This window comes from Nicotiana sylvestris, chromosome 9 (genome assembly GCF_000393655.2).
Source record: "Nicotiana sylvestris chromosome 9, ASM39365v2, whole genome shotgun sequence".
NCBI lineage: Eukaryota > Viridiplantae > Streptophyta > Magnoliopsida > Solanales > Solanaceae > Nicotiana > Nicotiana sylvestris.
This window is the reverse complement of record NC_091065.1, coordinates 16,082,737-16,103,544: the sequence shown is the minus strand read 5'-3', so window position 1 is coordinate 16,103,544 and position 20,808 is coordinate 16,082,737. Positions and strand designations below refer to the sequence as shown.

The window sequence follows — 20,808 nt, the reverse complement described above, 5'->3', positions numbered from 1 at the left end:
CGAATGGAAGAACAAATGGAGAGGTTCCAAGATCAATTCACTGACAACGCTCAAGTACTGGGAGCAAAGAATCAACGAATAGAGCAACTGTTCATGGAAATGGATAGAATCAGGGGTAGAATTGAGGAGATTGGGCATTACGTCACCATGAGGTGCCTACCATGTGAGGAAATACCTCGTGATACCCTTTTTGCTTCAGTCATGGGTTACGTCCACCGAATCATGGAAGAATTGAAAAGCTTGCAAAGGGGCCTTGCACCAAAGCCCGCGGAAAGGCCGAACAATGCCCCGTGGGCACCAAAATTCAAAGCGTTAATGTACTCCTAGTTCAAATCTGTATTTTTCTATTTTCAAAAGTCTGTTGTCTGTCCGTGTGTTTCCTTTTGGCATCAAATTATGTTAGTACTTCGGAGTCTGTATTTTGTTTTCCTTTTCCAAATGGGTAGTTTGTAAGAGAAGTTGTAGTAATGAAATAAATTTTCCAAAAATTGGTGTCTTTATTTGTGGTAGAACTACGCACAGTCTGATTCATGTGGGGACATGATACGTAGGCAATCCACATAAGATTCGACCATCGCTAAAAGAAAAAGTGAATAAAAGAAAGGAAAAGAGAGAAAGAAAAAGAGAGAAAGAGAAAGCAAATAAAGGAAAGTTTCAGAAACACCTAAAGGGCACAAGTAAAATAAGTCGGGATGATGCATACGGAGCAAAGACATGTTAGAAATGGTTAAATTGCCTAGGAACATTGCATTCCCCAACATGCAATTGCATTATGTGTTAAACTCTAACGCTAACAAGTTTGTTGTTTTCCAGAGATTTCAAACCAGTTAGTTTGTTAGAACGTTCTGGCAGATTACCATTACCAAACAAGATCCAAAGGGCCCATACCAAAAAACATGACTAACTCAGAAAATAGTGTTGAAGAGGAAAGGACGGAAAGTCAGATGCTGAAAGAGGCAATGGAAAAAATGGAAAAATGAGACTGGAGATGAACGAAATGCAGCTAGCCTTGGCTAGGGTACAAAAGGGGCCCGAACCACTCGTTACTCCTACTCTCCCACCAGGACACATGCCAGAATACCCTTCACCCGACCCTTCGACAAGCTTCCTAAGTCACCACTACTATCAGGGAAGAAATCCCTATGATCCCCAAGCTCCACCACCCAATCAGAACCTTCCCCCACCAAATGTTCCTATTTTTGTGGCACCCCCACCAGCCACGTTACAAAGATCATCCAGTGGGCCGTTGTTTCAGGCTCACGATAACCAATATTACCCCCTGAACCTACCCTCAAAGCACCCAAGCCATATACTTATAATACTCACTTTGAAATCCCGGTGGAGACTGAAAACCTGGCTAAGGGCCCGGAGCAGGACGAAGTGCTTCGAAAATTTAAAAGCCTGGAGCAGTCCTTCAGGAATATACATGGGTTAGGCAATCAGGTCAGTGTAGCTTACAAAGATCTATGTCCTTTCCCCGATATTCAAATACCGGTAGGGTTCAAGATGCCAAAGTTTGATCTATACGAGGGGCACAGTGATCCAATGGCACATCTGCGAGGGTTTTGCAGCAAGATGAGAGGAGCAGGTAGTAAAGATGAGCTGCTAATAGCTTACTTTGGTCAAAGTCTAAGTGGCTCTGCACTGGAATGGTACACAAGACAAGATCCGAGCAGGTGGTACACTTGGGACGATCTAGCACAAACATTCGCAGGTCACTTCCAGTACAACCTTGAGATCGTCCCTGACCGTCTCACATGGATGAAACTTGAGAAGAAGCCGGGAGAGAGCTTTAGAGAATTTGGGTTCCGGTGGAGAGAACATGTAGCAAGAGTTGATCCTCCGATGAGAGAGGGGGAAATGGTGGACTACTTTCTGCATACTCTAGAGCCAACTTACTTTGGTCACTTGGTGACGTCAGTTGGCAAATCTTTAAACGAGGTGGTGAAATGGGCGGTATGATTGAAGAGGTACTTAAGTCAAACAAAATCCTGAGCTATTCGGCAATCAAAGCAACAACTCAGGTCATTCAGAGCGACACGGAAGGTGCGCTCGGGAAGAAGAAAAGAGAAGAGGTCGCAACAATAGAGGCAGGTAATTGGTCCAGATCGAGAGGTCCTTTCACCCGCTACCAAGCCATATCCCATCACCCAAATTACCCACACACTCAAAATTACCCCCACAACCCTACTACCCACCACAAGAACCACATTTCTCCATCCATCAAGCCCAGACATATACCCAGCCTCTAGCTCGCCCACGGTGGCATGCGCCGGCTCCCCAAAATACCTATCCACCTCCACAAAATACATATCCACCTCCACAAAACATATATCCACCACCAAGGGCCTACAGGAATCCCGCAGGGCCAGGTTTCCGGGAGAATCAAGCTTTCAGAAATGAAAGGGTGCAGAGACAATGAACATTCACTGAGTTAGGAGAAACCTATACTACTTTGTTCCACAAATTAAGGCTGTTAGGTTTGTTGAGTCCTGTTGAGCCTAGATTGCCGAATCCCCTTCCCCAAAATATGGACCACTCGGTAAGCTGTGAGTATTGTTCGGGGGCTCCCGGACATGATACCGAGAAGTGTTGGAAGTTGAAACGTACAGTGCAAGATCTTATTGACACCAACAAGATCGAGGTTCAGACACCGGAGGCACCCAACATCAATCAGAACCCGTTGCCAGCACACCACGAAACCCACATGATCAAGCTTGTGCACGAAGTAGGGGAGCTAAAGAAACCCTCACAGATGGTGATGATGATCCGTGCCAGTCCAAAAGAAAAGTCGACAGGTGGAGAAGAGGTGGTACAGTTGGAAAAGGTAGACGCCAAGCCAGTAGTGGTGATGGGGAAGAGTTCGCCTGTTGTTGCAAAGAATCCAGAGCCGGTCAAAGTAACGGTGTGAGAGGTACCAAGCAAGCCAGCATGCATATGGTCAGTTGTCATCAGGCCAGTAATGCAGATGCCGATAACCAGCGATAAAGCCGTGCCATGGAGCTACAGTAAAGCAATGGTAATGTACAAAGGGAATGAGGTTGTGGAAGAAGTATGTGAGGCCCAGGGCTTAACTCATTCGGGAAGGTGTTTTGCTCCCATAGAGTTAAGAAGGTCCAACCCAGCGGTGGTAAAGAAGCCAGTGACGGAGGAAGAGGCTGAGGAGTTTTTGAAGAAAATGAAGGCACAAGACTACTCCATTGTGGAGCAGTTAAGAAAGACCCCAGCGTAGATTTCGTTACTATCACTGCTGATCCATTCCAGCGATCATTGCCAGGCACTGATGAAAATCCTGAATGAGGCCCATGTTCCGGATAAAATCTCTGTAAATCACTTGGAGAGGATAGCACACAAAATCTTCGAGGTAAACCGAGTGACGATTTCTGATGATGAATTACCAGCAGAGGGTACAGAACACAACAAAGCCCTATACTTGACCGTGAAATGCGAAGACTCGGTGGTCACCCGAGTATTGATTGATAATGGATCAAGCACCAACATCTCTACTTTGACTACTCTGAACAAGCTGAAAGTTGATCATGACCGGATTCACAAGAACAACGTCTGTGTCCGAGGTTTTGATGGAGGTGGTACCGATACGGTGGGTGATATCATACTAGGATTGACCATTGGTCCAGTAGAATTCACCATGGAATTCCAAGTGGTAGACGTGGTAGTATCATACAATATTCTATTGGGGCGACCCTAGATCCATGCCACCAAAGCAATGCCTTCTACATTTCCCCAGATGGTGAAATTTGAATGGGACAGGCAGGAGATAGTGGTGCACTGGGATGACGGTACAGGCATTGTGTGTGATGTCATTGTGCCATTCATAGAAACTGATGATGACAAAGGTCCATGGGTGTACCAGGTTTTTAACGCAGTTTCAGTGGATAAAATATCTGAAGGCGAGGACCTTCCACTTCCTAGGATCGCAGCTGCGACCTTCATGGTAGCCTCGAAAATGCTAAACATCGGGTTTGTACCAGGAAAAGGTTTGGGGGTTGATCTGCAAGGTATGGTCCAGCCAGTTTCTTTGCCCAAGAACCTGGACACTTTTGGGCTAGGATTCAAGCCTACGGCAGCAGATGTAAGGCGGGCCCGAAAGTTGAAGAAGAAAGTTTGGGTTCTTCCCAAGCCAGTTCCACGTCTTTCCAGATCCTTTGTCAGAGCAGGTATCAGAAGGTTGTCAGTCCCCAAAATTCTCGGACCTCTGATTGGGTCAGATGGAGATTTGAATCAGGTTTTGAAAGGCTGTTCGCCGACGTCAACGTGATAGAAGCTGGAGAAGGTTCCAGTAGGGCAGATATACAGTTTGTGGGGCCTAGGGCCAATATCAACAATTGGACAGCTACTCATCTTCCTACCCGGAGGGAGTCTTGGTAGTAGGCTCTGGATTTTCTTTCTTGTTTTCTGGATTATTCCAGAGTTGTAATCCAGTTTTGTTTTATTTTGTATTCAACAAAAGCGTGAAACTCTGTTATCTCGCATTTTAATAAAGTGAAAGTTTTCTCTCTTTAATTTGTTTTAATTCTGTTTTCTTCTTTTCTCTTTCTGAACAGTTCTCTTTATACTAGTTCTAATGACATGGCATGCACAATAGATCTTCAACCTAGTCTAAAAAATCAATCTGATTCCGAACTAATTGTACAAGAGGTCGATTATGATGATGAATCAGAATACGATGAGGATAAAGCCTTTGAAGAGATAAACAGAGAATTAAGCCAGTTCGAAGAGAAACCCAAGCACAATTTGAACGACATTGAAGCTGTCAATTTAGGGGATGCAGACGATGTTAGGGAAACCAAAATAAGCATCCACATTGAGCCGAACATCAGAAAGGAACTAATCAAAGCACTCATTGAATTTAAAGATGTTTTTGCATGGTCGTACGATGACATGCCGGGATTAAGCACCGATCTAGTGGTTCACAAATTGCCCATTGACTCGGCGTGCCCTCCCGTCAAGCAGAAATTGAGGAAGTTCAAGACAGATATGAGTGTGAAGATTAAATAAGAAGTAACCAAGCAGCTGCAGACAAAGGTTATTCTGGTCACTCGATATCCTGATTGGTTGGCTAATGTGGTGCCAGTGTCGAAGAAAGATGGGAAGATCAGAGTGTGTGTCGATTACCACAATTTGAACAGGGCAAGCCCCAAGGACAACTTTCCATTACCCAACATCCATATCTTGATTGATAATTGTGCCGGACGTGAGATCAGGTCTTTTGTAGATTGTTATGCTGGGTATCATCAGATTCTAATGGATGAAGGAGATGCGGAAAAGACGACATTCATTACGCCGTGGGGGACTTATTGCTACCGGGTAATGCCTTTTGGCTTGAAGAATGCTAGGGCAACATACATGAGAGCAATGACTATGGTGTTTCATGACATGATACACAAAGAGATTGAGGTGTTCGTAGATGATGTGATCATAAAATCTAAGCGTCAGGAAGACCACGTGACAGACCTAAGGAAGTTTTTCCAAAGACTTCGAAGGTACGACATTAAGCTCAACCCGACCAAATGTGCATTTGGTGTTCCATCTAGAAAGCTATTGGGATTCATCGTCAGTCGGCGAGGCATTGAGTTGGACCCGTCAAAAATCAAATCCATCCAGGAATTTCCACCGCCGAAGAACAAAACAGAAGTAATGAGTCTGTTGGGAAGGTTGAATTATATCAGCAGGTTCATCGCTCAACTCACGGCGACTTGTGAACCCATTTTTCGGCTACTAAAGAAAGATGTTGCGGTAGAATGGACGACAGAATGTCAGGAAGCCTTCGACCAAATCAAGGGGTATCTATCAAACCCATCTGTGTTGGTCCCACCTGAACCAGGAAGACCGTTGATTCTCTATCTAACGGTACTGGAGAATTCATTTGGTTGCGTACTGGGGCAACATGATATCACAGGAAGGAAGGAGCAAGCCATCTATTATCTTAGTAAGAAGTTTACGGTCTATGAGGTTAAGTACACTCAACTTGAGAAGACGTGTTGCGCCCTAACTTGGGTGGCACAGAAGTTTAAACATTATCTGTCATCATATACTACTTATCTCATTTCACGCTTGGATCCACTGAAGTATATTTTCCAGAAGCCTATGCCCACAGGGAGGTTAGCGAAATGGCAAATATTACTCACGGAGTTCGACATCGTCTATGTGACGAGGACGGCCATGAAATCCTAAGCATTGGCCGATCACTTGGCTGAGAATCCTGTTGATGAAGAATACGAGCCATTGAGGACGTATTTTCCTGATGAAGAAGTGATGCATATAGATGAGTTGGAATTATCTGAGGAACCAGGTTGGAAGCTCTTCTTTGATGGAGCCGCAAATGCAAAAGGAGTTGGAATAGGAGCGATACTTATTTCTGAAACAGGACATCATTATCTTGTTACGGCACAACTACGTTTCTATTGTACTAATAACATGGCTGAATATGAGGCATGCATTTTGGGCTTACGGTTAGCTGCAGACATGGATGTCCAGGACGTCTTGGTCTTGGGAGACTCGAACCTCCTGGTGCATCAAATCCAGGGTGAATGGGAAACACGAGATTTGAAGCTTATACCATATCGACAATGTTTGCACGATCTGAGCAAGCGATTTCGATTAGTGGAGTTCAGACACATCCCAAGAGTTCACAATGAGGTTGTCGATGCTTTGGCCACTTTAGCATCAATGTTGCACCACCCAGACAAAATTCATGTTGACCCGTTGCATATCCAGGTTCGTGATTAGCATGCTAATTGCAACATGATAGAGGAAGAAATTGATGGCGAGCCATGGTTTTATGATGTCAAGGAATACCTCAGGATGGGGATATACCCAAAGCAGGCCACCGGAGATCAAAAGAGAGCCATTCGGCGATTGACAAATGGATTTTTCCTCAGTGGAGGAGTGTTATACAAAAGAACACCAGGTTTGGGATTGCTGAGATGTATAGATGCTGGTCAAGCCACGACAGTGATAACAGAGGTACATGCGGGAGTTTGTGGGCCACATATGAGTGGATATGTATTGGCGAAGAAGATTCTTCGAGCAGGGTATTATTGGCTCACTATGGAGCGTGATTGTATCAATTTTGTGCGAAAATGCCATCAATGTCAGATACACGGAGATTTGATTCATTCTCCGCCAACAGAATTGCATACAATGCCAGCACCATGGCCATTTGTTGCATGGGGCCTGGATGTCATTGGACCGATTGAGCCTGCAGCTCCCAACGGTCATAGGTTCATTCTGGTCACCATCGATTATTTCACCAAGTGGGTTGAGGCTAAAACTTTCAAGTCGGTAACCAAGAAAGCAGTGGTGGATTTCGTTCATTCCCATATCATCTGTAGATTTGGGATCCCCAAAGTGATCATCACGGACAATGGCGCTAATCTTAACAGCAGTTTGATGAAAGAAGTATGTCAACAGTTCAAGATTACACACCGTAATTCCACCCCGTATCGTCCCAAGGCGAATGGCGCGGTTGAGGCAGCCAACAAGAACATAAAGAAGATATTGAGGAAGATGGTAGAAGGGTCCAGGCAATGGCACGAAAAGTTGCCATTTGCATTGTTGGGATATCGCACTACTGTCCGCACTTCAGTAGGTGCAACTCCTTATTTGTTGGTATACGGAACTGAAGAAGTGATACCGGCAGAAGTAGAAATTCTGTCCCTCCAGATTATCGCTGAGGCTGGGATTGATGATGATGAATGGGTCAAAGCCCGATTGGAGCAGTTGAGCTTGATTTATGAAAAGAGATTGGCAGTAGTATGTCATGGCCAGTTGTATCAAAAGAGGATGGCAAGAGCATATAATAAGAAGGTGCGTCCCAGGAAATTTGAAGTAGGACAACAGGTGCTAAAACGAATCTTGCCACATCAGGCCGAAGCAAATGGCAAGTTCGCCCCGAATTGGCAAGGGCCGTTTATTGTGACCAGAGTGTTATCTAACGGCGCCTTATGTCTGACAGATGTCGAGGGAAAATATATCGACATGGCTATCAACTCTGACGTAGTCAAGAGATATTATGTGTAATTTCTTTGATTGTAATTGATGTTTGTCTGTTTGTACATGGCATTTATCGGAGAATGAAATGACGGAGACAATTCTTTCTTTTATCCAAACACTTTAACCTTTGCTTCCCCCCTTTGAGCCTTATTTATTCTTTCATACCCCTCTGTTGGAATCACTAATGAAAATGAAAAAAAAAAGAAAGAAAGAAAGAAAAGGAAGAAAAAATAATAACAAAACAAAAAGAAAAGCCACAAGAAAAAGAAATACAAAGGAATCGAATGAACTACGTTCGACCTGATTCCTCAAAGAGGGTACGTAGGCGCCTCACGGCTCGGTCATAGTATAACAAAAATAAAAAAATCCCCAAAACAAGAAAACTGGGGCAGAATTTACGTTTTAGATTGTGGAAAAAGGTTTGATTCCGAGAGTTGTAATGTTTTACCCATTAAAGTTATTTTGAATCTTTTGATATTCTTTTCCTTTTAGCCCCACACAAAAACCCATATTTGATGTCCAAAAATACCTCCCGATCAGTATCCGAGAGATACCAAGCAGGCAAATGAAAGCCGAGAATAACACACTGATCCCCGACTAAAAGAGGATTATGAGCCGACGGAATTGATAGCCAAAGGAATCCCCAGTAGAGAGAATCTTATCGGCAACACTCCAATCCCCAGCTGAGAAAGAGAAAATAAAATGAGAGAGTCTTATGGTGAAAACCTTCACAGGCACCGTAAGGCGACGAAAGCTGAGAGAAACAAAATGAGAGAGTCTTATGGTGAAAACCTTCATAGGCACCAGAAGGCGACGAGAGTTGAGAGAAATGAGAGAGTCTTATTAGTGAAAACCCCTCGAAGGGCACTATGAGGCGACAAGATAAGATTGGCGGAAAGGATCCGTCGAGGTATCAAACAATGCAAAAGTGTTGCTTTGGCAAACAGAGTTCGGCGCCTGCATATCCCCCAGCGAAATGAGGCCACCAGAAAGATTGATTGATACAAATAGATTGGGTTGATTAATCCGTAATGCACGACATGATCGTTGGGATTGATTATATCATTCAGATAAGTCCTTTTCCTTTTCTTCTCCCCAGCATTCGTTCGGAAAGACTTCTTCTTTTTCCATCTTTTGAAATCATCACTTTTCATTTCTTTTGTTTTAAGAATTTTTCCTCCAGCAGTTTGTTTTGAGAAAGATTTTTCAGAGCTTACTAACAGTTTCCAAAACGGTGCAAAGCAAAATGCGAATAGGAAAGGCCAAAGATAAGGCGACAAAGCGAAAAGAAGTTTGTCGCAAGACCAAATGATGAATGAGTCTAGATTCCAAGAGGATCAAATTTCCAGGGGAAGTTGGAGAAAAACAGAAAAAACCACAGTTGAAAAGTTATGGATCAAATTCCAAGAGGATCCCCAGCAGATTTGCGAGATGCAGGAACAACTCCGACAGATTATCAACCAAGTTCTGCGATGGTCAGACAACACAGAGCAGGGAAGGAAGAGAAAAGAAAAACCATCCCCAGCAGGAATATCATCCCCAGCAAATAATATCATCCCCAGCAAGTTTTGTAATAAAACGCAAAGTAGGGAAAGGAAAAAGGGAAAAACCATCCCTAGCAGGAGTGGCACGATCACTCACCACGTTTTAAACTAATAATTTTTTTTTTGATTTGAATCAAGGAAAGGAAATGTTATTGACAGCGGGAAGAAATGACCACAAAGAAGATTATCAAACTGGGGCAGAAAATTTTCTCTCATTGCGAAAATTTTCTTGAAATCAGATACCCACTTGGGGAAGATGGAAGATAACACAAGTTTTGAAGGAAGTGGAATCCCCAGCAGTTTACGGGAGAAGGCAATACAAGTTTTAAAGAAAGCAATCTTGGAAGAAGCAAGATAACCCAAGTTTTAAGGGTAGTGGTCTTTGAATCAGTATCATCCCCACCATTGTTAAAAGGAGGAAAGTAACTAGTCTTAAAGAAGGAAGATAATTCCCCAGCAGTGTTATCCCCGGCAGGTTTCAGAGAAGTGAAAACACCAGTTTGAGGGAAGTAATTGCTGATGAAGTCAGGAGCCTGCCTGTAGAATGGAGGTTGTTAAATTTTAAGTTGATGAAGTCAGGAGCGTGCCTGTAGAATGGAGGTTGTTAAATTTTAAGTTGGAGTCAGGAGCCCGCCTGTAGAACGGAGGTTGTTTATGTTTTAAGTTGAAGAAGTCAGGAGCCCGCCTATAGAATGGAGGTTGTTAAATTTTAAGTTGATGAAGTCAGGAGCCTGCCTGTAGAATGGAGGTTGTTAAATTTTAAGTTGATGAAGTCAGGAGCGTGCCTGTAGAATGGAGGTTGTTAAATTTTAAGTTGATGAAGTCAGGATCCCGCCTGTAGAACGGAGGTTGTTATAATTTTAAGTCGAAGAAGTCAGGAGCCCACCTAGAGAATGGAGGTTGTTAAATTTTAAGTTGGAGTCAGGAGCCCGCCTGTAGAACGGAGGTTGTTTATGTTTTAAGTTGAAGAAGTCAGGAGCCCGCCTGTAGAACGGAGGTTGTTAAATTTTAAGTTGATGAAGTCAGGAGCCCGCATGTAGAATGAAGGTTGTTAAATTTTAAGTTGATGAAGTCAAGAGCCCGCCTGTAGAACGGAGGTTGTTATAATTTTAAGTCGAAGAAGTCAGGATCCCGCCTGTAGAATGGAGGTTGTTAAATTTTAAGTTGATGAAGTCAGGATCCCGCCTGTAGAATGGAGGTTGTTAAATTTTAAGTTGATGAAGTCAGGAGCCCGCCTGTAGAATGGAGGTTGTTAAATTTTAAGTTGATAAAGTTAGGATCCCGCCTGTAGAACGGAGGTTGTTATAATTTTAAGTCGAAGAAGTCAGGAGCCCGCCTGTAGAATTGAGGTTGTTAAATTTTAAATTGGAGTCAGGAGCCCGCCTGAATATAGAGGTATTACAATTCAAGTTTTAATTTTCAAATTCTTATCAATATCTGGTAGTATGATGCTCAGCCACCAAACGGAGGCAAGATATTTTCTTTGTTGTATCTATTTTGCTGAAGTTAGGAGCCTGCCTGGAGAACAGAGGAATACATTTCAAGTTTTGAAGTCAAGAGCCCGCCTGGAGAACAGATGAGTACAATTCAAGCGTTGACGTCAGGAGCCCGCCTGGAGAACAGAGAAATACATTTCAAATGTCGAAGTCAGGAGCCCGCCTAGAGAATAGAGGAATACATTTCAAATGTCGAAGTCAGGAGCCTGCCTGGATAACAGAGGAATACATTTCACGTTTTGAAGTGAGGAGCCCGCCTGAAAAATAGAGAATTCAGGAGCCCGCCTGGAGAACAGAGGAATACCTTTTTAAGTCAAGTAGTGAGTAACCCGCCGGGAGAGCGGAGGAATACAACAAAAATCAAGAGAAATACATTCAAGATCAAGAAGTCAGGAGCTCGCCTAGAGAGCAGAGGAAGACGAAAATGATCAAGATGGAGACATTTAAAGGATCAGTAATCAGGTACTAGCATAGCAAGAGGGAGATCATTTCAAGAAGTCGGTGCAAAGCGGCAACAATGGATTTCACCGGGAGAATACAAGTCAACATGGCAACAAGAGTTGCAAGATCGAGTTTGAAGATGTAGATAGAAATCTTGTAACTCATAGTTGATAGACTTAGTTAGTTTTTTTTTCATTTTGATGTAATAACAGGACCGCGGATTAGAACCTCGACGGAACGGCACCTCGACTGGCTCTCCACCTCGGCATACTCGATCATCTCACTCACTTCTGAACTACATGTGACCTGATTCCTTTATAGCCAAGGATATGTAGACAGCCCAAATACTAGGGCTCGGTCACATTTCCCTTTTCTCTTAAGTTTTGGTCGCTTTAAATAAGGGTCGGGTCAAAAAACATGTCTAGACATTCTTTGTCTGAAAACTCTTCACGTTTCCAGTCAAAGATGGGCAGCTGTAGACATGTGATTTTTGACCTTCCCCAAAATTTTTATATTTTTAGCACGTAAATATTTAATTTAGGCCTAATATAGCTATTTCAATTCATTTTAACTCTTTTATTTTATTTTCTTACAAGAAAAATAAATATTACAAACAAGTATTTTAGTTTGTATACTTTTCATAAAAAAACAATTTTAATAAAATAGTACCTTATTTTTATCTTTATATAATTTCAAAACACAAAAATAGTTTATATTTAGTTTAATTAATTAGGATTAGCTTTGGTATTGTGCAATATTTCTATCTTATTTTAAAATGCATTATGTAGTATTTCAGATTATGAAAAAATACAAAAAAACATATATATTGCATCTGCATTTTGGATTTTATTTTACATTTTTAGATTAATTAAGTAAGTTGTTGTCGAAAAAATAGAAAAATATCATAAAAAGTAGTCATGTTACATTTTACTCTTTAATTTTCAAATTTTGGCAATTTTCTTTTAATTTGGTTTTAATTAGTTGTAATAATTATTAGGGTTAATTAATTTAATTGTCTAAGATAATTTGGGGATAGAAATTAATTTAGGTTTTATTTAAAAAAAATGAAAAAAGAGTCTTAATTAACTAATTAGGAAGCTTCTATATTGGTAGGGTAAAACTAACACTAATGAAAATTAAATAATAACACAAACTAGTGGATAATTAAAGAAGTTAAAAGTATAAGTTGTAATGGAAGATGCACTAATTTGATGCCTATTTAGAGATTAGAGAGCTGGAGAAAGAGGGGAGGAGAAGTTAAAAAGATAGAGAGGAAAAAAAGATGGCTTCTTCTTAATGTAGACAGGCGGTATACACTCGATATACAGTCAATATACATTATATATACACTAGAGATACTCTCGATATACACTGGATATACACGGACAACCAACGAAAAGAGGGTCTTCTTCCTCCTAAAATTTCTACATCTAGAGCTTAACATCCACCATGAAAGATCCATGAGAGCTCATCCTCTCCACCTGAAAAACACCCCATAAGACGCCCCAAATAGTCCACTTCCAAATTAGGAAGCTTCTATATTGGTAGGGTAAAACTAACACTAATGAAAATTAAATAATAACACTAACTAGTGGATAATTAAAGAAGTTAAAAGTATAATTTGTAATGGAAGATGCACTAATTTGATGCCTATTTAGATGGAGAAAGAAGGGGGAGAAGTTAAAAAGATATAGAGGAAAATAAAATGGCTTTTTCTTAACAAAGACAGGGGGTATACACTCGATATACGGTCAGTATATATTATATATACACTAGAGATACTCTCGATATACACTGGATATACACGGACAGCCAACGAAAAGAGGGTCTTCTTCCTCCTAAAAATTCTACATGTAGAGCTTAACATCCACCATGAAAAAGCCATGAGAGCTCATCTTCTCCACCTGAAAAACACCCCATAAAACGCCCCAAATAGTCCACTTCTAAAACTGTTCCGGCGAGTTTCGAGGTCGTCGAAGAACGTAGTTCTGAGGTTTCCGGTTTGAGGTTTCGATTTTGCTTGCGGTTCCTGTTTGACTTTGCCGCTGTTGTTTTGTTTGAATTTGGAAGATAAGGTCAGCTCCTATTTTCTAGCACTTTGATAATACTACTGTATCAGTGTTGATTTTCTCAGCTAGTTTGGTTATTGTCGATTTTGCGTCCCTGTATTTGTTTGACGTAAAATATTTTATTATCTTTGGTTAGTTGGAAACTTGAGTTTAAGTTGAAGGCCTTTTGATTTATTTGAAGGTTGCTGAAGAAGTACATGATTTCCTTTTGAATTTAAAACTCATTATTTAGAAAGTAAACAACAAAAGCTATGGAAATTGTTAGCTAAAGTTGAAAAGTATTGCTATTTATATCATTGTGTCCTTTAGATGTGTTTTAACGATGTATTGTATGTAGTTGTCAAATTAGTGCCTTTATTTATTATATTAGCGGTTAACTTTTAAGATGCCTGAATGATGTGCTGTATCGTATATCTACTTGTGAAATGACCATGTTTCATATTATTAAATCCTATGAATATTCTCACGATATTTTGTCAATAAAGAATTTAATATCTTTTGATCTCTTCTATTTTGGTTTCACCTGAACCTATGTCAAACAATTTTGATATGCTTGTTTTCTGCACATATTGGAGCAAATGTTTACTTTAGCAGTAATGTACCGCAGATGTATCCACAATAGTTCTCCTATTGAAGATGGTTTTCTACAATATATTTTGTTCATAATCCATAGCCCGCATATAACTAATTTTAATCCTTTAGAAATCGAGGCGTGCCATTAGTTGAATTTTCCATGGCCTTCACAAATTTGAAAGTGCGTAGTTGCTTTAGGCGCGTTATTTTAATAATTTATCTTCCTAAACTCGGGTGCTCATTTATGTGATCCAAATCTAAATCTCAACAATGTTGGATAAAATACATCACGGACCGCGGGTGCATTTATGTGACGGGGTTCAAGACGTGTTTTAGATGACGTTGAATTTTTCTTAAAAAATTAAATAAAGAAAAGCGGTTTAAGTTAAAATTTGCACATAGGTTTAAACATGTACTAAAATCAGATAATAGGCCAATTATAACAGTTGAGCGACCGTGCTAGAATCACGGAACTCGGGAATGCCTAACACCTTCTCCCAGGTTAACAGAATTCCTTACCCGGATTTCTGTGTTCGCAAACTGTAATACAGAGTCAATCTTTTCCTCGATTCGGGATTTGAACCAGTGACTTGGGACACCATTAATTATCCCAAGTGGCGACTCTGAATTTTAATTAAAATAATCCCGTTTCGATTGCCACTTAAATTGGAAAAAAACTCCCTTTATTATACCTTCCCCGGGGTGTAGGTGAAAAAGGAGGTGTGACAGGAAACACTTAGCCTCCCAATTGAGTGACTAGGATTTAAGTGTAATCCTGTGCTTTATCCATATGTAATCTCTGTTTGGCACACATATAGTTTAAAGAAGAGTTGCCCATAAGGCACTTGATCGGCTAAAGGTACGATAGGCATCAGCTTACCCCCTGAGCACCGGCAGCTGGTACACCCTGCGGATGGCCTCGATGGATGCATTTACCCAGGTATTGCGCACAATAACAACCCCATAATCATGTTCCGGGCAGTTAGCATAGAACTCCCTTACCATCTGAACATTGTCTTCCTCCGGTACCTCGAAGAGGATGTTCAGCTGACACCTCCTCAACTCATTGAAAATATTCGGGCATTCCACCTCTAAGGCTTCTCGATCAATATGTACCTCATGTAGCAATTTCTTAGCTGCCTTTGCATTGTACCTGTCCTCCTCCGGTTTGGATACAAACCTGGTGTTGTCAAACTGTGGTGCACTAGCTTGACCCCTGGCCCTCGAGGAGCTTCTCGGTCCACTAGCGGAGGACCCGGTGTTGCATCTCTTTTTAGATGGATTCATTGTACCTAGTATCCACCGTGGTCGACCGCAGTCCTACCGTGACCGCGGTGGAATAAATGTTCAAGGCAGAAAACTTACGTCTCACCACGGTTCTACTGTGGTCCCACCGTGGTCGCGGTGGGTTGGTCTACGCGAGGCAGAATACTCGCCTCTAGACCGCGGTTCTGCTGCGGTCGCGGTGCTGCCCAGTTTTTTTTAATTATAGGAAGTTACATAAGAAAACACTAACAACAGCATTCGTGGGTTGCCTCCCACGCAGCGCCTGATTTAACGTCGTGACACGATGCAGACAAGTGCATTTAAAAGCAGTTCTATAAGCCCAGAGTGCATCATCTAGCTTTTTTGCCCAATCAGTTCTTGTGGCGTTTACAGTCTTGGTCAATACACTCTTTATCTCTCTATTAGACACCTCCACATGTCCGCTGGTTTGCGGGTGATAAGGGGTAGCCACCTTGTGGTGTACATCATACTTTACAAGAAACTTCTCAAAGGCTCGATTACAGAAGTGGGTGCCTCCGTCACTGATAATCACTCTTGGAGTCCCAAAACGGGTGAAATATTATTCTTCAAAAATCCCACCACCACTCTTGTATCATTAGTGGGAAACGCTGTAGCTTCTACCCATTTGGACACGTAATCCACAACAACAAGTATGTACTTATTGCCAAAGGAGCTGACGAAGGGTCCCATGAAGTCAATCCCCCAGACATCAAACACTTCCACCTCTTGAATCGGGTTCATGGGCATTTCATGGCGACGAGAAATGTTCCCAGTTCGCTGACATTCATTGCAACCCTTCACCCATTGGTGCGCATCTTTAGACACTATTGGCCAAAAGAAACCAAACTCTAGCACTTTTGCAGCTGTCCTGACTCCTCCAAAATGCCCTCCATATGCCGATGCATGACATGCCTGCAAAACAGAAGATTGTTCTATCTTGGGAACGCATATCCGGATCATATTATCAATACATATTCGAAACAGGTAAGGTTTATCCCAATAATACATGTGGCAGTCATGATAAAACTTTTTCTTTTGTACAAAGGAAAGGTCATAGGGAACTATACCGCTGGCCAGGTAATTTGCAAAGCCTGCATACCATGGCACTTCCTCAAGACTAGTAGCGAGCAACTACTCGTCTGAAAAGGTTTCCAGAATGTCCTAAACCTCAACTGAGTTTTCCGTTCCCTCAAGTCGTGATAGATGGTCATCGACTTGGTTTTCTGTGCCCTTACGGTCACGAATTTCGAGGACGAATTCTTGCATTAGCAACACCCAATGAATCAGGCGCGACTTAGACTCTTTCTTCTCAATCAAATACCTGAGAGCTGCATGATCAATATATACAATTACCTTTGAGCCGATCAGGTACGATCTGAATTTGTCAAAAGCAAACACCACAACCAACATCTCCTTCTCAGTCACAGTGTAGTTCAACTGGGCTCCACTCAACGTTCTACTGGTATAGTAGATTGGATGCATTAGCTTGTCTTTCCGCTATCCCAACACTGCCCCCACTGCGTAGTCACTAGCATCACAGATGATTTCGAATAGTTTCTCCTAGTAGGGGGAAACAATGATGGGTGTCGTGACTAGCCTCTTTTTCAACTCCTCGAATGCTACCCTGCAATCATTAGAAAACAAGAAAGGGTGATCTTTTTCTAACAACTTACAGAGAGGGTTGGCAATTATGGAGGTGGTAGCTTTGCTATCACGTCAACTTTAGCGCGATCCACCTCAATTCCTTTACTTGACACCCGGTGCCCCAAGACTATGCCCTCTTGTACCATGAAATGACACTTCTCCCAATTAAGAACCAGGTTAGTCTCAATACACCATTTCAGCACACGAGTCAGATTTATAAGGCACTCATCAAATGAGTTCCCCACCACTGAGAAATCATCCATGAATACCACTATTATGTCCTCTACCATGTCAGTGAATATGGCCATCATGAACCTTTGGAATGTGGCGGGTGCATTGCATAGCCCAAAGGGAATCCTCCGAAAGGCATAAATGCCATATAGGAAAGTGAAGGAGGTCTTCTCTCTGTCCTCTGGTGCAATGGAGATTTGATTGTACCCTGAGTACCCATCCAGAAAACATAAGTGTGACCTCCCTGCCAATCTGTCTAACATATGATCAATGAAGGGAAGTGGGAAGTGGTCTTTTGGGGTGGCCAGATTTAACTTTCTGTAGTCCATGCAAATTCTCCATCCCGTGACGGTTCTTGTTGAAATCAGTTCATTTTTATCGTTTTTGATCACCGTCATGCCACCCTTCTTAGGCACACATTGCACTGGGCTAACCCAGCTGCTGTCAGAGATTGGGAAAATGATTCCCGCATCTAACCACTTTATCACTTCTTTCTTCACCACTTCCTTCATGTTTGGGTCCAGTCTTCTTTGGTGTTCCCTGGAAGGTTTGTGTCCCTCTTCCAGCAGAATTTTATGCATACAGTAGGCGGGACTGATCCCCTTAATGTCTGCCATGGTCCATCCAATGGCAATCTTACACTCCTCGAGTACCTGCAAAAGTTGTTGTGCCTGCACATCTAACAAACTAGATGAGATAATAACAGGTAATGTGGAGTCAGTTCCAAGGAACTCATACCTGAGATGGGCAGGCATTGGCTTCAATTCCATCTTTGGTGGTTCTTCGATGAACTGCTTGGTTGGAGGAGTTTCTCTATTTTCTAAGTGCAATGGATCAAATTCAAGAGTTCTATCCCAGAACCCTCTGCTCTCTAACGCCAATACCCATTCTACCAATTCTTCTCCATTCACCTCATCTAAATTCATCAGACATGCAGCAAGAGGGTCTTCAATAGTCAGCATCTCATCATTAGTTTCTACAATTACATCCACGACATCAATGAGAGAGCAATTGGCGAATTCAATTGGTCGCCTCATAGATTTTGCATATTAAATGTTATCTCTTCATCGTTCAATCTCATATTGAGATCCCCAGTCTCACAATCAATGAGAGCTCTCCCTGTGGCCAAGAACGGACTTCCCAAAATTATGGGAATTTCTTCATCCACCTTGCAATCTAAGATCACAAAATCTGCAGGGAACACAAATTTCCCTACCTGAATCAACACATCATCCAGGATACCAGAGGGTCTTTTTACAGTCTTGTCAGCCAGCTGCAACAACATAGAAGTGGGCCGAGCTCTTCCAATCCCCAGCCTCTTATAAATCGCCAGGGGCATAAGATTTATGATGGCCCCTAGATCACAAAGTGCTTTAGCAAAAGCAAAATTACCAATGGTGCATGGAATTGTGAAACTCCCCGGATCATACAGCTTCCCAGCAATTGGTCTAGTCACCACCACACTGCAAGTCTGAGTAGGAGTCACTGTGGCCAAGTCTTGGAAATCGAATTTTTGGGACATCAAGTCCTTCATCATTTTTGCATACCTAGGCATCCCTTTCAACGCATCTATCAATGGAATATTTACCTGAATTTGTTTCAGCATCACCAAGAATTTCTTGTATTGTTCCTCTTTTGGTACTTGGCCAGCCTCTGAGGGAATGGTGCGGGAGGTATCTTCTTCCTAATGATTTGGGATTGCTCTTTCTCAGCTGCCACCTCAACTACTTGTTCCTAGGTTGTCTCAGCTTTTTCTCAGTCTCACTATGACTGTTATGTTCTTCCTGGGCAGGCTGGACTGTCACCTCTGTCAGTTTCGTTGACTCATCTAGCTCAATGGGCACTGGTATGAGTGTCTCAGCCTGTCTGCTTTCTCGAGATCTCTCTTGCTCTACGTCTAAATCTTTGTCATTCCGTAGACTCACTGCCATCAGTTGCTTCGAGCCTTGATCTTTTGGATTTATCTGAGTGTCTGCAGGTAATGTCCCATAAGGACGATTGTTTAGAGACATTGAAATCTGGCCCATCTGCACTTCAATATTCTTGATAGCTGAATCATGTGCATCTACTCTTTCACTAATTTTTGCATTAGACCCAATAACCTGCTGCATCATTGCCTCAAGTCTAGCAAACCCATCTTCCTGTCGTCCACCATGTTGTTGCTGAGGAAGATGATACCCATGCTGCTGATTTTGATTATTATATCCCTGTGGCCTTGGATAAGGTGCCATATTGTTAGGAGGTCTCATACCTCCCATGTTCCCATTGTTGAACTGTGGCTGGACTGGCCTATACGACTGATTTTGCTGGCCCCAATTCTGACCACCCTGTCTCTGGCCTCCATAATTAGTCATAAATTCATGTCTTCAGGGTAGTGATGATGATCATGTTCTGCATTCCACTGGTTACCAATTGGCTGACTAATGCAAGATGTGCACAAGCCCCCATTAGTAGTATCTACGATGTTTACCTGTTACTTCTGCCCTGACTCTTCCACCTTTTTGGTGAGTATACTCTTCTGTGTCAATAAGGTGGCCATATTTTCAGCCATAGAGTTGAATGGATCTAAGGGCACTAAGTGAACCACTAGAGTGATAGGTGCATTCCTGGTTGTCCATCCCAAATTCTGTGCCATCTTGTCAACTAGACTTTGGCCTTCTCTCCATGTTTTTCTCAAAAATTCTCCACCATCTGAAGTATCAACATTACCCTTCATGCTATCTGACAATCCCATGTAAAACCGCTGCCCCAACATCAGATCCGAAATAACATGGTGCGGACAAATAACCAGCATCCCTTTGAATCGTTCCCATGTTTCATGCAGTGTCTCCATTGGTCTCTATTTGAAACTCAAAATTTCATCAATTTGTGGAGCAGTCTTGATGAGTGGGTGGAACTTGTTCACGAATTGCTTGACTAACTCCTCCCAAGTTGTTATGGAATTAATGGGCAGTGAGTCTAGCCAGGTCTGGGCAGCTCCTGTGACTGAGAACGGAAACAATAACAACTTGATTGCTTCCGGAGTTACGTTGGGTTGCCTTTGGGTTTTGCAGATTGACAGGAAATTCTTCAAGTGCTGTTGAGGATCTTCGACTTGTGACCCCGAAAATAGTCCCTTGTTTTGCAACAAGTGCAGCATGTTGTTCGTGATTTGGAATGATTCAGCCTGTATCTGCGGGACTAAAATCCCTGTGGCCAGATTTTCAGTTGTGGGCTGTGCCCAATCATAAAGTGCATCCTCTGGAACAAGAGGTTCCACTGGCTCTACCGGCACAGCTGGGTCCACTACGTGATCCCCCATGTCTGGTTCGAATTGTTCAGTTATTTGTTGTTGTCTGTTTTTCTGGTTGGCCCGATTCAAGGCCTTGAAAACTTTCTCGGGATCTGAAAATGCTTCAAATACTTCGCCAGTTCTCGATGAGTTTCTAGGCATGCACATGTACAACTAAGTCAACAAACGTTAAAATTTCAATGTAAAGATTGGGTATAGAGAAAACCGACTACACT

At 42.2% G+C, this 20,808-nt stretch overlaps 3 protein-coding genes across 3 annotated transcripts; all 3 read right to left on the bottom strand.

Annotated features, from left to right (window-relative positions):
- Positions 1–15,954: 15,954 nt before the first annotated feature.
- Positions 15,955–16,908, bottom strand: LOC138877264 (uncharacterized). Its single transcript, XM_070156858.1, has 2 exons — positions 16,594–16,908; positions 15,955–16,338 (listed from the first exon to the last, which is right to left on the bottom strand). The coding sequence occupies exons 1-2, from the start codon at positions 16,906–16,908 to the stop codon at positions 15,955–15,957; spliced, it is 699 nt and encodes a 232-aa protein (XP_070012959.1).
- A 206-nt stretch (positions 16,909–17,114) lies between these two features.
- On the bottom strand, positions 17,115–18,907 carry LOC138877263 (uncharacterized). Its single transcript, XM_070156857.1, has 2 exons — positions 18,544–18,907; positions 17,115–18,277 (listed from the first exon to the last, which is right to left on the bottom strand). The coding sequence occupies exons 1-2, from the start codon at positions 18,905–18,907 to the stop codon at positions 17,115–17,117; spliced, it is 1,527 nt and encodes a 508-aa protein (XP_070012958.1).
- A 1,233-nt stretch (positions 18,908–20,140) lies between these two features.
- On the bottom strand, positions 20,141–20,602 carry LOC138877262 (uncharacterized). Its single transcript, XM_070156856.1, has one exon. The coding sequence runs from the start codon at positions 20,600–20,602 to the stop codon at positions 20,141–20,143; it is 462 nt and encodes a 153-aa protein (XP_070012957.1).
- Between the last annotated feature and the right edge of the window lie 206 nt (positions 20,603–20,808).